The sequence below is a fragment of the Dendropsophus ebraccatus genome, chromosome 7, assembly GCF_027789765.1.
Source record: "Dendropsophus ebraccatus isolate aDenEbr1 chromosome 7, aDenEbr1.pat, whole genome shotgun sequence".
NCBI lineage: Eukaryota > Metazoa > Chordata > Amphibia > Anura > Hylidae > Dendropsophus > Dendropsophus ebraccatus.
The window spans coordinates 39473260-39485862 of NC_091460.1; the positions used below are offsets into that span (position 1 = coordinate 39473260).

The 12603-nt window shown below is 42.6% G+C and overlaps 1 protein-coding gene and 1 long non-coding RNA gene across 3 annotated transcripts in view; one reads left to right on the forward strand and one right to left on the reverse strand.

Annotated features, from left to right (window-relative positions):
* LOC138797342 (uncharacterized) overlaps nt 1–2180 on the reverse strand; it is a 70359-nt gene extending 68179 nt beyond the window's left edge. For both annotated transcript variants that reach the window (XR_011363919.1, XR_011363920.1), the window contains exon 1: nt 2026–2180. This is a non-coding gene — a long non-coding RNA (uncharacterized lncRNA). The remainder of the gene's footprint in view (nt 1–2025) is intronic.
* LOC138797340 (peroxisomal acyl-coenzyme A oxidase 3-like) overlaps nt 1–12603 on the forward strand; it is a 75368-nt gene that overhangs the window by 37146 nt on the left and 25619 nt on the right. Inside the window, exons 9-13 of the mRNA XM_069977361.1 lie at nt 1692–1788; nt 1945–2127; nt 3257–3379; nt 8287–8407; nt 11880–12002. Coding sequence (XP_069833462.1) covers nt 1692–1788; nt 1945–2127; nt 3257–3379; nt 8287–8407; nt 11880–12002 — 647 coding nt within the window. The remainder of the gene's footprint in view (nt 1–1691; nt 1789–1944; nt 2128–3256; nt 3380–8286; nt 8408–11879; nt 12003–12603) is intronic.

The window sequence follows — 12603 nt, forward strand, 5'->3', positions numbered from 1 at the left end:
AGCCAAGGGGCACATAACACTCCGCAGAGATACAGTCCTGACAGTTCCTATGTTGTTATGACCCACTACTAGCTCAGTAAGTCAGTGAGTGACTGACTGCAGAGGCCTCACTGATCACTGATTGTCTGAGGAGGCATTTCTAAGCAGAGCTGGACCAGGAGACCAGCCAGTAATTGTGAGCTGTAGCACTGCAGAGACACTGGGCTGCGTAATAAAACACTAGCTTCACCAGGGTGGGATCAGTATAGGCCCCAGTGAGCGTACATTCAACCTTATGTAAATATACATTTTTAGTATATATCATTTTTGAAATGATTAGTCACGTATCCTATTGAATAACATTAGTACTTGCATAAGGCTCAGTGTTTTGTGCGGTTTCGTTAAGGAATGGTAACCTTACTCTTCTTTGTAAATGGGAACCTCAGGTACCGGCTTCCTGGTGTGATAGATCTCTGCTCGGGTGGTTACACATAATGTATCCATAGTTTCATTCATTTTGCTGTTCCCATAAATATTTATAGAGGCAGTAAATATCCGGCAGGGTTAGTAACACACCAACGCCAAGATAAAACAAACCTTCAGCTTTTACTAGAAACGAAAGCTTAAAATAAATTCAAGGGACGCTGCCAATTTTATATATTTTCTTTTTGTTATACTATAAGATACTTTACTTATACACGGATTTCTCTCTTCTATAAATAATGTTTGGTATACTGTACGATACTTAGACACGCTTGACCGTCAGGTTTTTCCTTTGTATAAATAATGTGCCTTTATTTAAAGGGAATATATTGCCTAGATGCTGGAACATTTTTCAAAAATTGTGACTTGTTTTAAGAGCTCCCTGTACTGGGTGGGAGGGCGAGTAGGGGAGGGACATGGTCTGCATAGCGGGGTCTACAGCCCTGTACTCTGACCTAGGGAGTCTCCCTCATGTTCCAAATCATAGCAGATCCACTTCAGGCTGGGGCTTACATCAGGGGAAAGGACTGTGGAGGTAATCTCTCTATAGCTGTAACCCCTCTCTCTCCAGAGTGCTGCATGTATGTGCCCACATCTGCCCTGCTCATTCCTTCATGCTCCCTGCAGTCTCTGTCAGGCCCTGGGTTTACAATCCTCCCCATTCCTGCTATAATGTGCCTGCACTTACACTCACCTATACACATTGCCGCTATAATGTGCCTGCACTTACACTCAGCCATTCACACTGCTGTATAGAGACGTTTCTGTCACTGTCCTTCTGCACAGCTCTGAGGTTCTCGCTTCCTGATTGATCCTCGCTGAACACACACCCCTCCCCATTGCTGTCATGTGACTACACAGACCTCTGACAGCAGTCCTGAACTACACTAACTGCATTATGGGGATCTACAGTTCCATCACATAATAACAAACTTACTATACATTATACTCCACATACTGATTGCTCAACTGTACAGTAACCTATAATATGACATATTCAGCTGTTTCTAAATGTTTGTTTCATTAGTTTTACATATTATTCAGAATAAAAAATTATTTTTGGGGTGGTGTGGAACCAATTGTCTACATTTCAATGATTTCTTATGGGAAAATTTGCTTTGGTTTAAGAGTGGATTTGGATTACAAGCACGGTCCCGGAACGAATTATGCTCGTAATCCAAGGCATCACTTGTATATATTTATCATATTTTTTTCCCATGTGTTTACAGATTTGCAGTGTTTCACAATGTTCGGATTCCCCAGGAAAACCTTTTAAACCGTACAGGTGACATTTCCTCCAGTGGAAACTACACAAGTGCATACAAGGTACTACTTTGGGTATAGGTATACAAGGTATACTAAAGCGCTGATAGAACTAGGAGCAGGAGGGTTGTATGAGGCGCCCATCATTGCCCTGTGTATAATACCCAGTGATTAGGTTGATGTAGATATTTTCTTCACATTATTGATAATATTTTGTAGGATGCAAAGGAACGTCTTGGTGCTTCTCTTGTCACTCTGTCTAGTGGTAGAGTTTTCATCCCTGGCGTGGCAGTCACTAACCTGAAACTCGCCATTACTATTGCTATCCGCTTCTCTGCAACTCGCCGCCAGTTTGGACCTACTGAATATGAAGAAATGCCCGTTCTTGAGTATCAGTTACAGGTACGTGTACTTCCTATTTTACTTTTTTAGATTGTTTTTGTCTTTACGGAGTTGTTAAGATAATGGGGGAGATTTATCAAACATGGTGTAAAGTGAAACTGGCTCAGTTACCCCTAGCAACCAATCAGATTCCACCTTTCATTTTATATAGAGCCTGTGAGGAATGAAAGGTGGAATCTGATTGGTTGCCAGGGGAAACTGAGCCAGTTTCACTTTACACCATGTTTGATAAATCTCCCCTTCCATGTCTCGTAAATAATTGTGCAGTCTAGTGATCCTTACTTTGACTCTTAGGATTCCACAATATATCAAGTAAATTCACTTGATTTGATTATTTATTTATTTTTTTTTATACCAAAAACCTCAATAAACTTAATTTCATAATTTCACAAGCAGAATTATAGTGTCAGTGTTTTTTTTTTATTATTGTAGCGTAGAAAAGACATGGTTAAAGGGGTTGTCCATAAATAGAAAAGCATAGCTGCTACTTTCAGAAAAAGCACCACTCTTGTCTTCAGTTTGTGTGTGGTATTACAGCACAGTTCAATTGAAGTGAATGAAGCAGAATTGTAATACCACACACAACCTGAGAATACTTGTGGGGCTGTTTTTGGAAGAATACAGATATGATTTTCTAATCTTGGATAACCCCTTTAATGGCAGCGAAAAGTATTAGAGCAGATCATGGTATAATGGTTATGGTTATGCAGAGACACCAAGAGCCGGGATTATATAGAAATAATGCTTGAAATCATGAGGACATATGGTAGAATTCTCTTCTCGAGCTATAGTGCACATTTTGTGGGGCTCAAGCAGACCTCAGCCCAGGTTGGGCCCATTTCCCAACATTTCCCATTGACAGTGTAAAGAGGGATTTGTCACTTCAGTATTAGTTCACTGTGGGTCTTTAGTTCTTATGTTTGTTATGTTTCTCTATCATCTGGATCATACATTCAGTTTGGCCAAGGATTTACGTAGGAAACCTCATAACAGTTTACAATGGCCAAGCTGAGTATATGATCCTTGAGAAGGTTTTAGTCTTCTTCATAGGCTAATAACGGAACATCTTCTGTGTGATAAATTCTTGTTTGTTTTAAACTACTTTTGATTCCTTTTTTTCTATTTTCAGCAATGGAGACTGGTTCCTTACCTAGCCGCAGCCTACGCTTTAGACTTCTTCTCCAAGAGCTTCTTTTTTAACTTAGTCGAACTTGAAGTCGGGATTCTTATGAAAGATCGGAGTCCAAGACAGGTAAATAATGGGAACTTTATGATCATAGTTCACTCACATTCACTCTCTATAAGGTACTTGGAAGATAGAGAAACAGACAAATGATGGCCAAGAGGACCACCATCTTAGGATCTGTGAGATTCTCAGCCAGGACTGGACAGGTTTTGTCCAAGTCTAGAAGCCCTCATTGACTCAACCAAGGACCTTGTTCACAATTCAAAATAGCTCTCCTCTAGTAGTAAGAAAACTGTCTCTACAGCGCCACCTATAGGTAGCTAAACTGTGTAAGGAGAGCTAATTTGTTTACTTTTTTCCCATGATACATTGCTTCATACCATACTTTCAACTGCATCTCCTCAATAAGAATCAGTAGCCCTTCAAAACTGAATTTCCTTTTTTTTTTATCAATGAAAAGTAAAAGGAAGTAGGCATGCTACGTGAACCGTGTTATGTAACGAAAAGGTAGACCACAGAAAGAAACAATCCACAGAGTAGACCCATAAAACATGACCTCAGTGCATTGTTTCTTAGAACAATTCAGAACTGGATTCGGAAGCTTGTACAGTTAAATACCTAGATGGAAACATTCTGCAATCCTATAATTGAGACTTGTGTTTCCAATAATCCCTTTTCGGTACGTGCTCAGCAGTTACCATATAAGGTTACAGTCGTCCTGGAATAAAAGATGGGCTGGTAATGGTCCATTTACCCGAACGTGCACTTAGATTTAACCACATACAGTACTTAGCTGTGCTTCTTACTCTATCACTATATAGTCCTCACTACAATGCGGGCAACCAGGCCAGATGACAGGTTTGGTGGCCAAGGTCTATCGGCCTGGGAGATGTCTTAAAGGGGTTATATTTTCTTTCAAATAAACTGGTTCCAGAAAGTTGTATAGATTTGTAATTTACTTCTATTAAAAAATCTCAAGTCTTCCCATACTTATTAACTACTATGGGTACAAACACACTGGGCGTATCCGCAGTGGAATTCGCAGCGATATCCGCTGCATATCCCTGCCCTGTACACTCAATGGACAAACAAACTCGCAGCAGGATGGACATTCCACTGTATGTTAGCAGCCTGCCCCGTTAACCCCCGGCCGCCAAAGTGTATACTTTACCTGCTCCCCGCTCCAGCTTGCTTTGGGGCTCCCGGCGTCTTCACGTCCCGCTCAGCCAATTAGTGCGCTGCGGCGGGGCAGCGCACTAATTAGCCGTTTGGGACGTGCCGGGAACCCCCGAAGCAAGCCAGAGCGTAGAGAAGGTGGTGTATACTCTCCGGGGGCGGGAGGGGGCTGCTGTGAGTTTGTCTGCCCATAGAGTGTACAGGGCAGGGATATGCAGCGGATGTCGCTGCGAATTCCGCTGCGGATACGCCCACTGTGTTTGTACCCTATATGTCATGCAGGAAATGTTTTATTTTCAGTCTGACACAGTGCTCTCTGCTGACATCTCTAGCCGAGACAGGAACTGTTCAGAGTAGGGGAGGCTTTCTATGGGAATCCCTATAGACAACCTCTCCTGCTCGGGATAGTTCCTGACTCAGCCAGAGATGTCAGCAGAGAGCACTGTGTAAAAAAACATTTCCTGCATGACATATATAGCTAAGGCCATGTTCACATGGTGTAAGACAACGGCTGTTACGTGACCCGGCCGGTGTCAGAGAACATCATCCCTGGAGTACCGGCCGGATGACCGCCACTTCCGCTGGATTCGGATGCGGGTGCACCAGTGCACCCTGCTGTACACAATGGAGTGTCCATTGTGTGCACTGACATGTAAGAAAACGTACATGTCAGTTTCTTGCGGTGCCGCTAGGGATCCCGGCCAGAGTGTATACTGTGGGGGAGATTTATCAAACATGGTGTAAAGTGAAACTGGCTCAGTTACCCCTAGCAACCAATCAGATTCCACCTTTCATTCCTCACAGACTCTTTGAGAAATGAAAGGTGGAATCTGATTGGTTGCTAGGGGCAACTGAGACAGTTTCACTTTACACCATGTTTGATAAATCTCCCCCTATGTGTATACACTCCAGCCGGGATTCCTTAGAAGACAGCACTACATAAGTCCCGTAGTAATCGCGGCCATTGTTACAATGGCCGTGATTACTACAAAACTTACGTAGTGTGAACATACCCTAATAGGTATGGAAAGATTTGAGATTTTTTAATAGAATTGAATTACAAATCTATATAACTTTTTTACACCAGTTGATTTGAAAGAAAAATAGTACCCCTTTAAGGAGGCTGTGTTCTTAGTGCTGTGATTTATTGTGAAATATAACACTGGATTGTGCTTTTTGTGGGTTTGTGTCTTTAGTCTCACACCCTATAAAAGCGCCTCGAGGAATAACACAGATGGTTAGAGAAGATAATGAGGTTTTGGGCACTAAGCTTCAGGGTCGATTGCCAATGTGAATGTGGCTTAAAGGAGAAGTCCAGCAAAAAAATTTTTTTAAGTATTGTATTGATACCCAAAAGTTATACAAATCACCAATATACACTTATTATGGGAAATGCTTCTAAAGTGCTTTTTTCCCTGCACTTACTACTGCATCAAGGCTTCACTTCCTGGATAAAATGAGGGACACAGGGCACTGGAGGGACACTGAGCATCCCCCTGCCATCATCCTCTCCAGCAGCCACAGCCAGCACAGCTCTGGGAGTCGGGTCATGACATCACCATGTCATGTTATCCAGGAAGTGACATCACCATGTTATCCAGGAAGTGAAGCCTTGATGCAGTAGTAAGTGCAGGGGAAAAAAAGCACTTTATAAGCATTTCCCGTAATAAGTGTATATTGGTGATTTGTATAACTTTTTGGGGGCAATACAATTCTTTATTAGGTGACACAGACGCAAAATGGCTTCATCATTTTTTGTGTCACAGATCATGTCCCCAAAATAAATCTGTAGCACTTACACATGTGTGCACAGGGCCATATGAACAGCATGTGTGAAAGGCGCCATAATATCACATGATTCATCTGAATATAACAATTTGTAGGATCCAACTTGCACCACATGATAGAATAATGTGCACATATGGGTCTATTATACAGTAAGAAACCAGACACTTTCAAGAACTACATAGAAAGTTTATTATCGCAAATCTAATTCCTAGTTCAGAAAGACGGACATGTAAGGGGCAAAGAGGGACAGAGGGACTTGGCTCAAAAGTAGGGACTGTTCCTCCAAAAAAGGGACACTTGGGAGGTATGAAAACCCAATAGCAGGTCTGTGAATTTAGAAGACATCCTATTCCAAAAACAGATTTCAGGCAGTGTCACTGTGTCCCCCTGCCGTGTATGATAGTATTCTGAATAATCCAGTTTCTTGTTCCTGTTGTCCTCATTACATGTTCTGCACAGTCCTAGTTATCTCAGCTTCATCATCCACTTACAGTACAAATATGCCAAAGGGGGTATTTTTAGTAAGAAATTCTGCTTTGAAGCAAACTATTTCCGTAATTTAGTTTTCTGCTCTTCTTTTGTTTACTTCGCTATTTATAGTTTCCAAGTTCGAAAATCTGGAAATAGAAATAGAAAGAAGTAATTGAGATTATAGAAGACCATTTAGTTTGGTTGTATGTGACCTTAGGCTGCGTCCCATGCTTATACACTATGTTTGGTAATGTCACAGAGAAAATGGGAACTTCACTTGAAAAGTCATTTATTTTTTCGAATGAAATTTTGAAAAGTCAGAGTGACGCACTCTTGGCACAGGCCCGGTCCCCTGTCAGAAAACTAGGATGTACTTTGGCCATGTTCTCATTAACACATGGCAGAAAAAAAATGGTATGGACTTTAGGGCAAATCCCATATATTGCAAAATTTTGTGGAAATTTTACCATCTGTAATCTGCAGTTTACAGACACGGCAGAATCTGCAGAGAACAATGTTACGTCTGAGGGGTATCTTATTGTCGGTTCAACATGATCAGGATAGTTTTACTGCCTCTGAATCTGAAAGAAAGGGGTATTCCACACAAACATAACTTTTGATAAGACTTACAATTTCTTCCAAATTTATTATCTATTCAGTCTCCTTCCCCCAGTTCTCAGATGCTGCTTTCTACTAGACAAAAAAATCTGTGTGTGAGCTTTTCTCTCTGTCTCGCCCTCCTACCCCTCCCTTCTGAGACAGCTGATGTTAACAAGCCCCTGGCTGGCTTTATCTGAAACTTTGTAGCTTTTTTGTAATATCAGGAGGATTAATCGCAGTGTGTTCATCAGCAACTTGACCTCAGAATAACTCTCCCAGCATTACAAAGAAGCTACAAAGGTGCAGACAAAACCAGTAAGGGGTTTGTTAACATTAGCTGTCTCAGAAGGGAGGGGTAGGACGGGAAGAGAGAGAGAGAGGAGAGAGAAAAGCTCACTTACAGATCATTTTTTCTTTAGCAGAGAGCAGCAGATCAGAATTGGGGGAAGGAGACTGAATAGATAATAACAAGTATGGAAGGAATTGTTAGTCTCACCATGGGCAGAAACATATAAAAATACCCCTTTAAAGAGGTTTATGTATAGAAAATGTGTTTCTCTATTACCTTAAGCAAAACAGAACAAATTGTTCACTTAGAATCATGTATATGAAATGCTTCTGTGTCTAGATCACTGTTCCATACAGTAGGTGTTTTGTTGCCCCCTAGTGTCCCTTTGATTCCTTTTCAGAATGTCCAGCTAATGTGTTTAGTGCTGGTGGTCACACATGCTCAATAGCCCAGTTCCGCTACCTGGATTGTTTGACACATGGACAGTGGCCAGCTAATCTGAATCAGTGAACTAGAAGCAAATACTTTCTATGTTCTATGCCTACAATACAGTACTAGCAGCCATTAGCTTTTCTGTGAGGATGACCTGCGCCTTGTGTTCCTGCAGTAAAGGGGATATTCCCCTATATTTTGTATGCTTTTTTTTCAGGCTGAACTTGGCAAAGAGATTCATGCATTATCCTGTGCCGCTAAACCATTGGCCTCATGGACTGCACAACACGGGGCTCAGGAATGCCGGGAAGCATGTGGAGGTCACGGCTTTCTAGCTAGTAAGTGACCAGAAAGTGTATTACTGTCATGCTCCACAGATTATCAGTCATAGTTCAGAAAAATTCCAAGATATAATTAGGGATTACTGGATGCATCTGTTTCTTAAAGACAGGTTAAGCAGATGGCAGACTGATAAGACGTAAACTGCGGCCAAAACAAGTCATCTCCAATTATGAGCCGATGCTGCGGGGAAGGCTCCGATAACATCACTCTCCAACAATAACGCCATGCTCACATCAGGGCTTCATCATAAATCCCCCGATAAACACTGAATATAAATTTTATCTTGGGTGTAGCTTGAAACTCTTGGACGTTGTCCCAATATCTGCAGAAAGAGTCTATGATTTTAGCAAATAACCCTCCACTGGCTGGATTCTGGATCACTTATAGTTTGCAATGTGTTGGGCCGTGAAGCTGGCCAAATGCAGTAACAATCCTGGCAGTGTACACAGTGAAGATGTGTTATGATTCTCAGTTTAACTTCACTAGCCCCCTCACTCCCTGACTCAATCTCCGTCTGACTTCATTGGACTGTCTTCGTAGACTTAAAATGTGGGCCATCTCCTGCAGCATATGTGTGGTCACTTGCTATACCCTTTTCCCAGTGGTCGGTAGCCTGCTGGGATACGAGGGGGTCCCTAGGGCGCTTATCACGGTGGTCCGGAGTGGAATTGTGACCCACCCGGACTATCGGTACCGCCACCCACAGAAAGGGGAGATGACCCAAGGAAGTTGCAATGGCTGTGTAGGTGCTTAGCGAAAAACCAGAGTCCAGTTAAAATAAATAAACTTTTATTTACTGCAGAAAGGCTTAATACAGTGATATACAGTAGGATCTTGACATGACTTGATAATATACACTCACCGGCCACTTTATTAGGTACACCATGCTAGTAACGGGTTGGACCCCCTTTTGCCTTCAAAACTGCCTCAATTCTTCGTGGCATAGATACAACAAGGTGCTGGAAGCTTCCTCAGAGATTTTGGTCCATATTGACATGATGGCATCACACAGTTGCCGCAGATTTGTCGGCTGCACATCCATGATGCGAATCTCCCGTTCCACCACATCCCAAAGATGCTCTATTGGATTGAGATCTGGTGACTGTGGAGGCCATTTGAGTACAGTGAACTCATTGTCATGTTCAAGAAACCAGTCTGAGATGATTCTAGCTTTATGACATGGCGCATTATCCTGCTGAAAGTAGCCATCAGATGTTGGGTACATTGTGGTCATAAAGGGATGGACATGGTCAGCAACAATACTCAGGTAGGCTGTGGCGTTGCAATGATGCTCAATTGGTACAAAGGGGCCCAAAGAGTGCCAAGAAAATATTCCCCACACCATGACACCACCACCCCAGCCTGAACCGTTGATACAAGGCAGGATGGATCCATGCTTTCATGTTGTTGACGCCAAATTCTGACCCTACCACCCGAATGTCACAGCAGAAATCGAGACTCATCAGACCAGGCAACGTTTTTCCAATCTTCTACTGTCCAATTTCGATGAGCTTGTGCAAATTGTATCCTCAGTTTCCTGTTCTTAGCTGAAAGGAGTGGCACCCGGTGTGGTCTTCTGCTGCTGTAGCCCATCTGCCTCAAAGTTGGACGTACTGTGCGTTCAGAGATGCTCTTCTGCCTACCTTGGTTGTAACAGTTGGCTATTTGAGTCACTGTTGCCTTTCTATCAGCTCGAACCAGTCTGCCCATTCTCCTCTGACCTCTGGCATCAACAAGGCATTTCCGCCCACAGAACTGCCGCTCACTGGATGTTTTTTCTTTTTCGGACCATTCTCTGTAAACCCTAGAGATGGTTGTGCGTGAAAATCCCAGTAGATCAGCAGTTTCTGAAATACTCAGACCAGCCCTTCTGGCACCAACAACCATGCCACGTTCAAAGGCACTCAAATCACCTTTTTTTTCCATACTGATGCTCGGTTTGAACTGCAGGAGATTGTCTTGACCATGTCTCCATGCCTAAATGCACTGAGTTGCCGCCATGTGATTGGCTGATTAGAAATTAAGTGGTAATGTGCAGTTGGACAGGTGTACCTAATAAAGTGGCCGGTGAGTGTACTTTAATCTTTAGTGACATGATCGGTGCTGAGAGCTCAAGGAGAGGTGCAGCTGTGCTGACTGAGTTGAGTGCTGAGAGGTGGAAGAGGTTCGGAGAGGTAGAAAGGAGGATGTCGAGAGAGTTTCAACCCAGGGTAGAAGTGTGCTTTGCTGGAATTTTAGAAGGCGAATAAGTAGAATACTTGAGAGTAGAGAGAATACTTGTGCCAGTGTTTTGACTCTTTGGTCTTTGCGCCACCTATTGCCCATCAGTGTCGGGTGACCCATAGGGATGAGCGAACCGGCTGAGGTTCGGGTTCATATGAACCTGAACTATCGGCTTCTGATTCCCGCTGTCTGCCCGCTCTGTGGAGAGGGTGGATACAGCCTGAGGACCGCCTAGAAAACTGGGATACAGTCTATGGCTATGGCTGTATCCCAGTTTTCCAGGCGGTCCTCAAGGTTGTAACCACCCTCTCCACGAAGCGAGCAGACAGCGGGAATCAGAAGCCGATAGTTCAGGTTCATACGAACCCGAACCTTAGCCGGTTCGCTCATCCCTAGTGACCCATCCTAGAGGGAGACACAAGCCCCAGACCTTGTTTCCTGGGATGAGCAAAGTGGTCAAAGTTCTGTGACACCCTCGCTGCGAGTACATAGGCTTCTAGCAACTTTGCTCTATCTGGATCAGTTCCTCTTTTTTCAGGATACTGTCCTGCACTTTTAGACTGGTTCTCAGCGTGGGTTGGTATGATCCCTGACTTGTCCTCTGACTTGTGCGTTCAGCACTGCATAGTGTGTGGGAGTGCTGTTGTCAAGAAAAGAGTGCTAAGGTATCTCATGTATGTTTGTTAACAACAGAGACCGACCCAAAAACTCCACAGGGGACCTGGCATAAGCCAGGGCCCTACTTGGCTACTGCAGGGACGGTTCTGGCTTGCATCTGTCTTCTACCAAAGCCAGAGTAAGACTCACTAAGGTGTGGCTACACTTCCTCTCTCCATGTGACTTCCTTCTACAGTGTCTGTAATGTGTGCTGTGAGTGGGTGAGAAGAAAGTGCAAGAGAAAAAGAAGGATAGAGATAGGTAGAAAAGAGTAAGAGCTCCCATTGGTGCACAGATCCTAGAAACAATAACCCTTTAGTTACCTACAGCTACAGGGGCCCCATGTTTTTTTTTTGTTAATGTACAGAAGAAATAAATAGGTTACAGACATGCACATACCCTGTAACGTATAGGGTCTCAGTTTGCTCTGTGCATAGTCCTTGACACCTTTGCACACTGCTTACTTTTAGCTGTAGCCTATATTATTATACATGTCATTGCTTTTGTATTTATCATTTGATATGTGCATATCATTTGCATATTTCAATCAGGTAGCCATAACCACAATTATTTTTTTTTCGTTTCAAGTGAACCGTTTAGGTGACATCCGCAACGACAATGATCCAAACTGCACGTACGAGGGAGATAATAATGTCTTACTTCAACAAACCAGCAACTATCTACTGGGTTTCATCCACTCCATACATCAAGGTCAGTATCCGTATTATTTCTATATTTTTACCTTTTATAAGCCCTATTTTAATTATGTTTTTTATACCATTATTACTGTTTGTCACTTTGAAAAATCATGTCTTTTTGTACTGTGAATTACTCAGTTCAGGATAAGCTTCTTATCATTCGATATTAAATCAACAGCAATACATGGAACACACAGCATGTCTGACTTCTTTCCAGAATTAACTCATATTTATAGCTGCTATGAATAAGGCTTAAAGGGGATGTGTCACTTAAATTTTCTTCTACTGATTAGAATCAGATACTAAAATGTGTTCTTTTATTCGAATCTGTTTCGATTTTATGACTTTAATTTTTTTTTTCACTTTTCATACATTGTTATGGAGGCTGCCATATTTGCTAGGCTGTCCTTAACAGCATTTAGTGACATGCTTTACAGCAAGATTCTTGGACATAGATGACAATAGAAGACTCCTTGAGATGAATGTAAAATATTACTGAGTGCCCTCTGTGACCTTTAAAAAGGTCTTTCCACTGGGAGATGCTAGTGTCTTCTCTATCTACTGGTGTCACATGTTGCTGCAATGCTGTACACATGACTATACAGCAGCAATAT